This window comes from Narcine bancroftii, chromosome 10, assembly GCF_036971445.1.
Source record: "Narcine bancroftii isolate sNarBan1 chromosome 10, sNarBan1.hap1, whole genome shotgun sequence".
Lineage (NCBI taxonomy): Eukaryota > Metazoa > Chordata > Chondrichthyes > Torpediniformes > Narcinidae > Narcine > Narcine bancroftii.
This window is the reverse complement of record NC_091478.1, coordinates 25082303-25095437: the sequence shown is the minus strand read 5'-3', so window position 1 is coordinate 25095437 and position 13135 is coordinate 25082303. Positions and strand designations below refer to the sequence as shown.

Genomic DNA, 13135 nt, shown 5'->3' with positions numbered 1-13135 from the left:
TGTCAGCTGGAGTTATGAATGTGGGCTCAATTTTAAAAATTAAGAAAAATTTTGGACAGGTACATGGATGGGAGGGGTATGGAGGGATATAGACGTGTACAGGTCTGTGGGATTAGGCAGAATAATACCTCGGCACAAACTAGAAGGGCTGAAGTGCCTGCTTTGGTGCTGTGGTTCTATGGTCCTGCAGCATCCATAGGAACCAATGTTTTGAGCCTGAGCCCTAAGAGCAAAAAGCAGGCAGACACCCAAATAAAAATGTAGGGAGAGGAGGGAAGAAGGAGCAGGGGGAAGAGCACAGGCCAACAGGCAATAGGTGGACATGGATTGGAGGGCAGGAAAGAAAAGCTGAGAATTGATCGGGGAAGGGGTAGCTCTGTGAACACAGAGCTGGAGGAAAGGGGAGAGAATTATTGGGAAAGGGAGAGAGATGAGGCGTAGAGCTGGAGGAAAGGAGACGGAATGGGGAAAGAAAGAGACAGAGCAGTGGGGGGGGGGGGGGAACGGACGACGACTCATGGAAACTGTAGAAATCGATGTTAATGGTTGGAGTGTGCCCAGATGGAATAGGTGTTGTTGCTATAAGTTGCAAGTGGTCTCAGTCTGGCAGTGCATGAGACCTCGGACAGACATGTCGGCATGAGAATAGGATGGGGAATCAAAATGGGCGGCCAATAGAAAATTCACCTATTGGAGTGGACAGAGCAAAGGTTCACAATGAACCAGTCTGTGCCCAATCTCTCTGATGTCAACGAGACCATATTGGAAGCACCAGATGCAGGAAATGACACCTGCAGATTCACAAGTGAAGTGTTGCTTGATTTAGAAGGACTATTTGGGGCCCCAAATGATGGTGCTGGTTGTGGTGGGGGGGGGGGGGGGGTGGGTGGGGAAGAGGTTGCAGTCACAAGGGTAGGTGCCAAGGGGACAATTGGTGGGAAGCAATGAGTGGTTGAGGGAGTTACCTGCAAGAAAGTCTGTACACACTATGGTTGTAATTAATATGGTCAGAGTATGTCTCCCTCTGCACTGTGCCATCAAACACTAAGAGGACGTGCACAACATGGAGCAAATATAGAGCGCAACTCCCTATATTTTGTCCCAGAGGAGCAGGGATTAGATAAAAATAAAATCAATGCATCTATTGTGTCCGACAATGTCCACCAGCCAATGTTTTTGATGAGCCATTCCTATAGCAATATGAATTGAATCACAAATCCAGTACTATAGTGGATTAGGGTTAATTTGGTTCCATGATGCTCCAAATGAAGATTTTTTTTCTACTCTTCCAGCCTATCGAGCATTTGAGATTGTGATGGTACATCTCGCTCAATCAGATATATCTGTACCTGGCAATATGAGATAGGGCCACAATGTGCTAACTTCAGTGGAGGTTTTCTATTTCCCAATTGGCAGAATGATGGCCTTAACTGATGGCTCAGTATTAGTGGGTTTCTGTAGGGTCTTGGATCAAGCTGAACCAGGCCAGATAGTGCTGTCCATGTGTTGTGGGCAAAGTTGAGGTAGAAAAATAATGTGAGGCAGAGTGTGTTATTGTATGTTTGACTCAAACTGTTCACAACCAGAGAGCACATGGCATCTTTGTGTTCAATGTTATAGGCCTGAGACTCATTGCAACTGGAAGAATGACACAATTAGTTGAGTCCATGTCTCAGAGAGAAGTAAAATTCTGACCTGACATTGTAGATTATCCTTGTGACTATATGGGTTTCCACTGGATGTTTTCAGTATCCTCCAGCATCCTAAAAATGTACTGGTTGGAAAGTTTATTGGCCAATGTATATTGCCACTACCATAAAGCTGTGGCCGAATCTGGAAGTTGGAAGAATATGGTCTGGGTAGGATTGGTGTAAATTGGTTGGTTGATGGTTGGTGTAGATTAGTTGAGCCTGAGAGCCTATTTCTGTGGTCTCTCTCTCTCTCTCTGACACTATTGTAGGAGCCTTATTTAGGAATAAAGGCACAAAATACAGGGGAGAATTTGACCAGAGCGACTAAAGGCTGCTATATTTGTTTAGTAAGATCATTGGTGACTATCTCTACAAATCATTCTTCATTCCTAAAAATCAAAGCATCCAACGCTCACATCGATGGCCAAATGGAAAAATAATTTGCTTTGTGAGGCAACACAGAATTTCCAAATTGCATGGAACTGTTCAACAAAAATAACTTGAACACCTCATGCCAGTGAGAGTCTGCGTGTGGGTCCTGTATCTCATGGAGTCAGGCGGTGGGACTTGGATCCCAGTGGGGGTCAGGGTGTGGGACTTGGATCCCAGTGGGGGTCAGGGTGTGGGACTTGGATCCCAGTGGGGGTCAGGGTGTGGGACCTTTATCCCTGTGGGGGGCAGGTATGGGACCTTTATCCCAGTGGGGGTCTGGTGTGGGACTTGGATCCCAGTAGGGGGCAGGGTATGGGATCTCAGTGGGAGAACTTTGCTGTGGGGAGGAAATTTAGTCAAATGTTCTTGATGTTTCTCAGATTCATACAATGATTTACGATTTTGTTCATTAACTTCCTTTAATCTGTTGTCTCTGCAGAAAACTGTGTCATTGGGGAACTGTATTCAAAATCATTTGTCGAACATGGTTAGCAGAGCTGTGGCTTTTCGCCTTAGAGTGAGAAGGATGAGAGGTGACTTGATAGTGGACTACAAGATCATGAGGTGGGCAGCCAGCACCTTTTTCCTGGTGTGAGAATATCAAAAACCAGAGGCTAATTGGGTGGGGGGCCTCTGGTGTTTAGGGGAGACTTCAGAGGCAAGTTTTTCTATACACAGAGAGCAGTGGGTGCCTGGAATGCATTGCCAGGGATGGAGGTAGAGGCTGGTACAATTGGGACACTTAAAAGACTCAAATAGGAAAATGGATAAATGAAAAATGGAGGGTTATGAGGGGTAGGGTAAGTTTCTTTTTTGAATCAGAACAACATTGTGGGCCAGAGGGCCTGATCTGTACTGTTATGTTCAATAGGCCAGAGTTGTTGGTTCATCCCTGGTTCTGCCTGAGAATGGGAAGTGAACCTGGTTATGGACAAACAACACTCCTTTCAGATTAAAAGCTTCTTAGTCTGGACTTTTCCCACAAAGCCCTGTCACTCCCTTCCACCAGTCACTGATTGTAATATAGCAGCAACGAATGGATGGTTTTAGTGTATTTCCCCACTCATCATCGCAATTGCATCACATAATTTCACTGGAGCAGCAAGCACAGAAAAGTGCTGGAGAACCTCAACAGATCAGGCAGCATCCATGGAAAGCCACAGACAGTCGACGTTTTGGGCCGAAACCCTTGCTTCCCGATGAAGGGTTTTCAGCCCAAAACATCGACTGTCCATGGTTTTCCACGGACGCTCCCTGACCCATTGAGTTCCTCTAGCACTTTTGTGTGTTACCCCAGCATTACAGTATCTGCAGAGATCGTGATCATGTATTTTACAGCTCAGGTATGACCCTTCTGCCCATTTAATCTATGCTGTTGTCAGTGCTCCACCAAAGCCTCCAATTGTGGACCCCCAGCTCAATCCAGCAGTACATTTTCATCCCCCCCCCTTTCTCTCTCCAGGAGACAGTTGCCCGGCTGTCTTCTAACTGAAGAGCAGAAAACCAGTGGCACAGAAATTGAGAGAAGCCTGGTTTAAATGTGGACCCCCCCCCCTCCCACATCCGGTAACCAAAGAAAAATCACAGGGTTTACCTCCTATTTCTGCCCCCACCCCCCCCCCCCCCCCCCCCCCCCGGCCCTGAATTGGGTTAGTGAGGAAATATCAAGAGATGTTTTACAGGGTTAAACAAGAAAGTCTGCAGACACTGGGGTCGAGTGCACTACACAAACATGCTGGAGAAACTCAGCAGGTCACACAGCACCCAGAGCAAGTAAAGGGTAGTTAACGTTTTGGGCTTGTTGTACAGGAACTCTTCATTACATTGCATCTGAGCAGCAGTCTTAGAAACTGACGCCCGCGAAATCCTGCCCCCTTTCCCAAATGAGATGATTATTGGGATAAGAGGTTGAAGTAGCTGATTTTGCTCGCCATTGGATATCCTCTCTAATCGAACTTGCTTTTCAAAAGTAGCCTCTCTCCTTCCAACAGTGAGATGAACAAGATGCTTAAAGCTCCAGTATAAATTGAACAAATAAAACAGCTGATTTCCCCCCCCCCCCCCAACCCCCGGTTTCCTGCCCCCGCCACTTACTTGGTTTACAAGAGTCGTTTCAAAAAGGGCGATTCTTGAATAGAAGGGCCGTTACCTGTTTCAATGACCACTGGCTCGAAAAGTCCGAATTGTTCCAGTACTTTGACAAACAGGGCGAGTACCACAAGAACGGCTATCATTTCAAGTCCCTCAAGATGCATGGCGAGGCGCGACCATTCCGCCCGGGCTCCGGATATCAGTTCCCGCTCACTTGCGCTGCACAACGCTGGGAATGGTGCACAGGGAGAGGATGCCCCGGGCTCACTCACTTCCCCCCCCCCCCCCCGCACTGAGAAGACACGTTGATCGGGGTGGGGATGGGGTGCTGAGCACTCGGTGGTAGGCTGGAGGTTGTGGAGGTATTGGAGAGGGGGGATCGAGGAGGGGATCTTGGAAGGGGAGGGAAGGGGATCGGTAAGGGGAGGAGGACTCGACCGACGTGGGGGGGGGGCGGGCGGAGGGTCAGTCGGGGGGGGGGGGAAGGAACGGGGAGAGGGTCGGGAGACTTTAGGGACTCGTTGAGGGGTTCAGGGACTGGATGAGGGACGTGGAGAGTGTGGTGCTGGGTGGAGGGGATCGGGTGGCTTTGGGTACTCGTTGATGGGTTCAGGGACTGCTTGGGGGACTCAAGTGAGGGGGTCGGGGAGGTGAGACCTATTTGTCCCGGCCCGGGGCTATAGGATTCAGGGCAGGCTTTTGTCGCAGCTCCACCAGCTGCGAGTCAGAGAAAGCACCCACACCCCCTCCCATCTCAATGACACCACCTCCATCGATTTGCTGAATGCAGTTGCCGGGTAACTGCTGATGGCTTACACAAACTCCTCTCCCCTCAATCACGGTCCAACAGTCTTCCCCTCCCCATCCCTTGCAACACAAGGCGACGTTAAAGACAAAAAAAAAATGCCCTGAATTCAAACGCTCTCAGCCAGCAGAGTTTGGGACAAGAGAGGCACATCATTCAATGGAGCTGTTGCCTTCGAGAATAGAGACGAACTTTAACCAGACAGTAAAGACGACGAGAAGAACTCGTTGTTTCATTCTCTTTTAAGGAGTTTATTGGTGGCAATGTTATTGAAAGAAGGTGTTGCTTTTCCATAACTTCAGGATTGAAGGGCGCCCATTTAAATCAGATGTGGAGGAATTTCTTTAGCCAGAAAGCTGTGAACTTCTGGAATTTGCTAACATGGGCGACTGTAGAGTTGGGTGTACTTATAGCAGTGTCTGAATAGTCAGTGTATGGGGTGAAGGCCGGGGAGTGGGGCAATGGATCAGCTCAGGTCGGAATGGCAGAACAGACTTGGTAGCCCAAATGACCTACTTCTGCTCCCTGATCAGTGGTTCTTAATCTTTTCTCCCCCACTCACATAACACCTTAAGTAATCCCTTACTAACAAGAGAACACCTATGGAGTAGGATGCCACAGGTGCTCTATGGGTTTGTGAGAGATCACTTAAGGTGGTATGTGTGGGGGGAAAAATTGGGTGAGAACCACTCTGCTAGATCTTATGGACACGTTCCTTTCACTATATTCCCGGGCACTTGGAAGCATCTTATTAACAACTTATTAGAATCCAGCAAGATCCCATAAGTATGACTGGTTGTGGCAGGAAGGGGACAAAATTGCTTCCAATTGGCCATGGAAAGAGGGAGGGGTGGCCATGGTGCCTTGATTCTGTTTTGGGGGAGGGTGGGGTGGGGTTGGGTGAGCAATTCTGTGACTGTGAGAAAAGGTTCAATTCACAGGGAGAGGGAATGCTTTAGCTATTTGAGACCACACCTGGAGTAGTCTGAACACTATCGGCCTCCTTAGGGGTCACCCTGTTACAGTGCCAGGTTCAAATCCGGCACCGTCTGTAAGGAGTTTGTACATTCTCCCCGTGTCTGTGTGGGTTTCCTCCAGGTGCTCCGGTTTCCTTCCACCCTTCAAAACATACGGGGGCTGTAGGTCAATTGGGTGGCGCGGGCTCTTGGGCTGAAAGGGCCTGTTACCGTGCCGCATGGCTAAATATTAGATTGATAGATTTTTGTAGACCCATACAAATGGGTGTGTTGTATTTTGAGGAAGCACTGGACAGATTACAAACATACCTGCTGATGTTTAGAAGTGAGCGAAAGCACTTGATTGGAACCTACACAAATCCTGTGGTGTCTTTATGTAATAAATGTGGAAAGAATATTACATTTAAAATTTTTAAAAAAATTAAATTTAGACATACAGCATGGTAACAGGCAATTTCTCCCCTTGAGCCCATACTGCCCAATTTACACCCAATTGACCTACACCCCTGGTAGATTTCCTTATGTAAGAAATCTCTGGTTAGCCCACATTTAGAACATAGTGTTCAGCTATGGTAGCCTCATTTCAGGAAGATGTGGAACCTAGTAGAAAATACCAGAGAACATCTGCGCAAGTGGAAAAGAGGAAAGGTGAAATGTCAGGGGTAGGATTTTTCAGAGGAGGGTAGTGGGTGCCTGGAGTGCATTGCCAAGGAAGGTGGAGGAGGCCGGTACAATAGGGTCATTTAAAAGCCGCTTTGGCAGGCACATGGATAAAAGAAAAAAAAGAGGGTTATGCAGTGAGGGCTGAAGTTGTCAGGTGTGTCCAAGAAGGATTTTTGGTGAGTATCAGAATTTTATTGTCATGAACAAGTAACAAAATTCAGTGTTTTGGCGGCAGCCAATTATGAACCATCTTACAACAATATATTTTAAAAATATAGTAACGCACGAAAAGTAAGGCAGTGTCTGTGGTTCATTGATCATTCAGGAATCTGATGAGCGAGGGGAAGAAGCTGTCCCTGTGCCGCTGAGTGCTCCTCTTAGGCCCCTGAACCTCTTTCCCGATGGTAGCAGGGAGAAGAGGGGATGGCCTGGGTGGTGGGGGTCTTTGAGGATAGAGGCTGCTTTTTTAAGACACTGCCTCATGCAGATGTCCTCAATGGAGTGAAGTCTGGCGTCTGTGATGTTGCAGGCTGGGTTAACAACCCTCTGGAGTTTTTTTATTGTCCTGAGAGTTGGCACCTTCATACCAGGCAGTGATGCCACCAGCCAGAATGCTCTCCACAGTACACCTGTGGAAGTTTTTGAGAGTCTTCAGTGACAATCCGAATCTCCTCAGACACCTCACAAAGTATAGCCGCTGGCGGGCCTTCTTCATGGTACAGTATGTGAACAGGCTGACTAGAAGACAGGCAATATTGGATCAAGTACTGGGTAATGAACCTGGTCTGGTGACAGAGCTTTCGGTGGCAGAAAATTTCAAAGTTAATGACCACAACCCTATGGACAAGAATAGGAGCAGATGAAAGGGAAAAGTGGTTAATTGAGGTTGGACTAAATATGATGGTGTTAGGTAGGAACCTATAGAGTTCTGACCTAATAAAGGTGTATAAGATGATGAGAGACATTGATCGTGTGGATGGATTGGCTGATATGGCTAACACTAGAGGGCAGAGTTTTAAGGTGCTTGGCAGTAAGGTCTAGGGGGGATGTAAGAGGCAAGTTTTTCAAACAGAGTGCAGCACCAATGATGGAGGCAGGTACAATAGGATCTTTTAAGAAACCATTTGATAGGTACCTGGAACTGATAAGAATGGAGGGTTATGCAGCAGGGAAATTCTAGACAGTTGTTAGAGAAGGTCATCACTTTGCTGTGGTCTGAAGAGCCTGTACTGTGCTGTAGATTTACTGTGATATTGCCTGGATTGGAAAGTATGTCTTATGAGCAAGGCCAGCAGAGCTAGGACTTTTCTCTTTGGAATGATAAAGGATGAGAGTGACTTAATAGAGGGCTACTAGATCATGAGAGGCACAGATAAGGTGGACAGTCAGCATCTTTTTTTCCCAGGGTGGAAGTAGCAAACACCAGAAGCCGTATGTACAAAATTAAGGGATGGGAGATGTCAGGGGTGGGATTTTCATACAGTGGGAGGTTGGAATGCATTGCTGGAGGTGGTGGTGGAGACTGCAACAATAGGGACATTTAAAAGATTCTTAGACAGGCACATAGATGAAAGAAAAATAGAGGGTTATGGGGTAGAGAGGATTTATTTTGTTTTGGTAGGTAATTATGGTGGTCCAAGGGCCTGTACTATGCTGTGATGTTCTATGTTCAATGCAAGAAACTTAAGCCAAAGGATACAGTTATAAATAAGCAGTTGCCAATTTCAGACAGAGATTTTGTTTTAGGATTGTGATTTTGGATCTCTCTTCCTCAGAAATGGTGGAAAAGGTTTTGTTAAAGATTCCTAGCTATTTGCCCCAGCCAATCATGTTCATGGGAGGTTGTTATGTGCTAGTGAGTTTCCACATTTTTAATGTAGGGATAGATTCTTGGACCATAATAAGACTATAAGACATAGGAGCAGAATAGGCCATTCAGCTCATCACGTCTGCCCCACCATTTAATCATGAGCTGATCCATTTCCTCACTCAGCCCCACTGCCCAGCCTTTTCCCCCATAACCTTTGGGGCCCTGGCTAATCAAGAAACATTACCAAGAGACTTAAAGACAGCCAATGACTTGGCCTCCACACCCACCAGTGGCAACAAATTCCACAGATTCACCGCCCTCTGGCTGAAGAAATTCCTCCGCATCTCTGTTCTAAGCAGACGCCCTTTAAACTTGAAGTTGTGCCCCTTTGTCCCACATTCTCCCACCATGGGTAACAAATTTCTACATTGATTTGATCAGCAAGGGGAGGCAAAACATAACAAAGTAAAGACAGCACTCTTCAGAGTTAAGGTTAAAATCAGACCTGGAGTACACAATATGCTGAAATCTGGAACAAATATAAAGAACACAGTGGGAGATGGGGGTGGAATTGTTGACATTTGTTTATCTGTTCTGGACAAATGTCTCAACCTGAAACATCAACTGCCTGTTTCCCTCCACAGTTGTTGTCTTATCCACTGAATTTCCCCATCAGTTTTGTTTATTTGGCTTAAAATCAGATCAATTGATTTTATTGAATGGCAGAGCAGGCTCAAGGGGTTGAATGACTTATCCCCCTCCACCCCCCACATCCTCATTCATGTGATTAAGTGACCCATTTGACCCTGGGTCTGGAATTGATTTCCCAATAATAGCCTCACATAGACTTTCCTTCACACATGGAAACCCACAGTCCTCTCATCCAGACTCAGCGTCACTGCATCCAGGAATGTTGGAGAAACTCAGCAGGCCGAACAATGTCCTTTATACAGCAAAAGTAAAAATACACAACTGACATTTCGGGCTTGAGCCCTTCATCAAGCACACTATTTGACCAGCTGAATTTCTCCAGCTTTGTGTTTTTACTTCATCCACAGTGTCCACAGATTTTCGTATTTTACTTCTAGCTTTGATTGTGCGTTGGGGTAGATGTAGAGAAGGAATGAAGAGTAGGGAGAAGAATAGATTTTGCTCCTGATGTGTGTGTGTGTGTGTGTGTGTGTGTGTGTGTGTGTGTGTGTGTAAGAGAGAGCGAGAGAGAGAGAAATCATTCCACCAATGTTCCCATTAAAAGCCTGGGAAGATAGATTATCTTGGGTGAAATCGAAATTTCTTCACTCCTCATTCTAGTGCCATTTAATTTTGCATCTTGAGCAGCAGTGTCTCCACATCCTTCATGTGACACCTTCGCACGGTACTCTGTTCAACACAGTGTTAACGTGCCCTCATTAATTTTCTCTCCCATTCTTCCATATCCCATATCTGAAGGATTCTCACAAATGCTGACTGATGGTGGTCCCAGAAAAGATCCTTGTGGAAGACTACCTCCTGGTGGAGGAGCCAGCTTCCTGCTGACTCTACAATTTATCACTCATGATTCATATGTATTTAATCCTCCTCTTGAGTCACAAATTTGTAACCTTAATCAAAGACTTTCTGAACATCCCAATAGATTGGATTTGCTGCAATACTAGATGGATTGTATTTCATGATACATAACATCATCTACCAAGGTAGCAGACCAGATAGATAAATAGTTGGAGATGACATAAATTCAGGACTAATGCAGAAAACAAACAAGAAAGGTTTATATATCAGGAGTGCCCATCATGCCAGATTAGGGTGGTTGGAAGTGAGATACTTCCTTACAAAGAACTGGGACTAATTGGAGAAGTTGTTCAAAGAACCTACACAATGAACATAATGGCCTCCTTTTGTAATCCATGTTTCTACAACTGATGTTGTTTTGATTTTCACTGCTTCATTTCAATTCATCAAATGTGTCCCCAAAGATACATGTGGCCCAAGATAACAAGAGAGTTTAAAAACCAAATGTATTACAATTGCTGAAGCACTCTACACTCAAGAGCCAAGATCCATGGATGTTAATTAATGTCTCATGGCAGATTGCCACTGACTGGTACGACTGTAATTTGACTATCAACTTGAGAAGAACCACACAGACTGTGGGCTGTTGGCAACTTGTAAACCAAAGACTCACACAGGCTGGGGGCTGCTGGAAACTGGTTCATGGGAACTAGGTATTGGAATCAGGATTCGAGAGAGTTCTGAGGGCAAGAAGGGCTCCCGAAGGGCCTCGGGCACTGAAGACTTCCTGATTGTGTCGGAGGTTTGGATCTGGAGCTTGGGTTGCTGATGGATCAAACAGGAGTCTGTGCAGCCGCAGAGGGTGCGGGAGCGCTGGAAGCGAATTCACAGACACTCAGTTTCTGTGAAAGAATTCTCTTTTGCTTCTCTTTCTCTTATTGTTAGGGAGCCGGGCAACACTTTATTTGCCTTACGGCAGACAAAAGTTAGTGTACTTTGTGTATGTCACATTTTTTGTATTATCAAATATCAATAAAAGGAACCATGAATCTTGAGAAGAGATCAATTTGGTATTGGAAATGGAAATGTGACATTCATACAATATATTACCAAGGGTTGCTATTGGACAGAACAGAGAAGATGTTTATTTAACTTTATTTAAACCTATGCTGTCCCTGCCCAGGGAGTGTGTGATGGGACAGTGTAGAGGCAGCTTCACTCTGCATCTAACCTGTGCTGACCCTGCCCTGGGACTGTGTGATGGGACAGTGTGGAGGGGGCTTCACTCTGTATCTAACCTGTGCTGACCCTGACCTGGGAGTGTGTGATGGGACAGTGTAGAGGGAGCTTCACTCTGCATCTAACCTGTGCTGACCCTGCTTTGGGAGTGTGTGATGGGACAGTGTAGAGGGAGCTTCACTCTGTATCTAACCTGTGCTGACCCTGCCTTGGGTGTGTGTGATGGGACAGTGTAGAGGGAGCTTCACTCTGTATCTAACCTGTGCTGACCCTGCCTTGGGAGTGTGTGATGGGACAGTGTAGAGGGAGCTTCACTCTGTATCTAACCTGTGCTGTCCCTGCCCTGGGAGTGTGTGATGGGACAGTGTAGAGGGAGCTTCACTCTGTATCTAACCCGTGCTGTCCCTTCCCTGGGAGTGTGTGATGGGACAGTGTAGAGGGAGCTTCACTCTGTATCTAACCCGTGCTGTCCCTTCCCTGGGAGTGTGTGATGGGACAGTGTAGAGGGAGCTTCACTCTGTATCTAACCTGTGCTGACCCTGCCTTGGGAGTGTGTGATGGGATAGTGTAGAGGGAGCTTCACTCTGTATCTAACCTGTGTTGACCCTGCCTTGGGAGTGTGTGATGGGACAGTGTAGAGGGAGCTTCACTCTGTATCTAACCTGTGTTGAACCTGCTTGGGAGTGTGTGATGGGACAGTGTAGAGGGAGCTTCGCTCTGTATCTAACCCGTGCTGTCCCTGCCCTGGGAGTGTGTGATGGGACAGTGTAGAGGGAGCTTCGCTCTGTATCTAACCCGTGCTGTACCTGCCCTGGGAGTGTGTGATGGGACAGTGTAGAGGGAGCTTCACTCTGTATCTAACCCGTGCTGTCCCTGCCCTGGGAGTGTGTGATGGGACAGTGTAGAGGGAGCTTCACTCTGTATCTAACCCGTGCTGTCCCTGCCCTGGGAGTGTGTGATGGGACAGTGTAGAGGGAGCTTCACTCTGTATCTAACCCGTGCTGTCCCTGCCCTGGGAGTGTGTGATGGGACAGTGTAGAGGGAGCTTCGCTCTGTATCTAACCCGTGCTGTCCCTGCCCTGGGAGTGTGTGATGGGACAGTGTAGAGGGAGCTTCGCTCTGTATCTAACCCGTGCTGTCCCTGCCCTGGGAGTGTGTGATGGGACAGTGTAGAGGGAGCTTCACTCTGTATCTAACCCGTGCTGTCCCTGCCCTGGGAGTGTGTGATGGGACAGTGTAGAGGGAGCTTCGCTCTGTATCTAACCCGTGCTGTCCCTGCCCTGGGAGTGTGTGATGGGACAGTGTAGAGGGAGCTTCACTCTGTATCTAACCCGTGCTGTCCCTGCCCTGGGAGTGTGTGATGGGACAGTGTAGAGGGAGCTTCGCTCTGTATCTAACCCGTGCTGTCCCTGCCCTGGGAGTGTGTGATGGGACAGTGTAGAGGGAGCTTCACTCTGTATCTAACCCGTGCTGTCCCTGCCCTGGGAGTGTGTGATGGGACAGTGTAGAGGGAGCTTCGCTCTGTATCTAACCCGTGCTGTCCCTGCCCTGGGAGTGTGTGATGGGACAGTGTAGAGGGAGCTTCACTCTGTATCTAACCTGTGCTGTCCCTGCCCTGGGAGTGTGTGATGGGACAGTGTAGAGGGAGCTTCGCTCTGTATCTAACCCGTGCTGTCCCTGCCCTGGGAGTGTGTGATGGGACAGTGTAGAGGGAGCTTTACTCTGTATCTAACCCGTGCTGTCCCTGCCCTGGGAGTGTGTGATGAGACAGTGTAGAGGGAGCTTCGCTCTGTATCTAACCTGTGCTGTCCCTGCCCTGGGAGTGTGTGATGGGACAGTGTAGAGGGAGCTTCACTCTGTATCTAACCCGTGCTGTCTCTGCCCTGGGAGTGTGTGATGGGACAGTGTAGAGGGAGCT

General features: G+C 47.4%; 1 protein-coding gene across 3 annotated transcripts in view; it reads right to left on the bottom strand.

Moving 5' to 3' along the window:
• LOC138744313 (A-type potassium channel modulatory protein KCNIP2-like) overlaps nt 1-13135 on the bottom strand; it is a 370423-nt gene that overhangs the window by 81972 nt on the left and 275316 nt on the right. The window contains exon 1 of one of the 3 annotated variants that reach the window (XM_069900239.1): nt 4273-4947. The exons of the other annotated variants lie outside the window; for them this stretch is intronic. Within the exon in view, the coding sequence (XP_069756340.1) occupies nt 4273-4378 (106 nt within the window). The 5' untranslated portion in view covers nt 4379-4947. Of the gene's footprint in view, nt 1-4272; nt 4948-13135 lie in introns of those variants that run through there. 3 annotated transcript variants of the gene reach the window in all.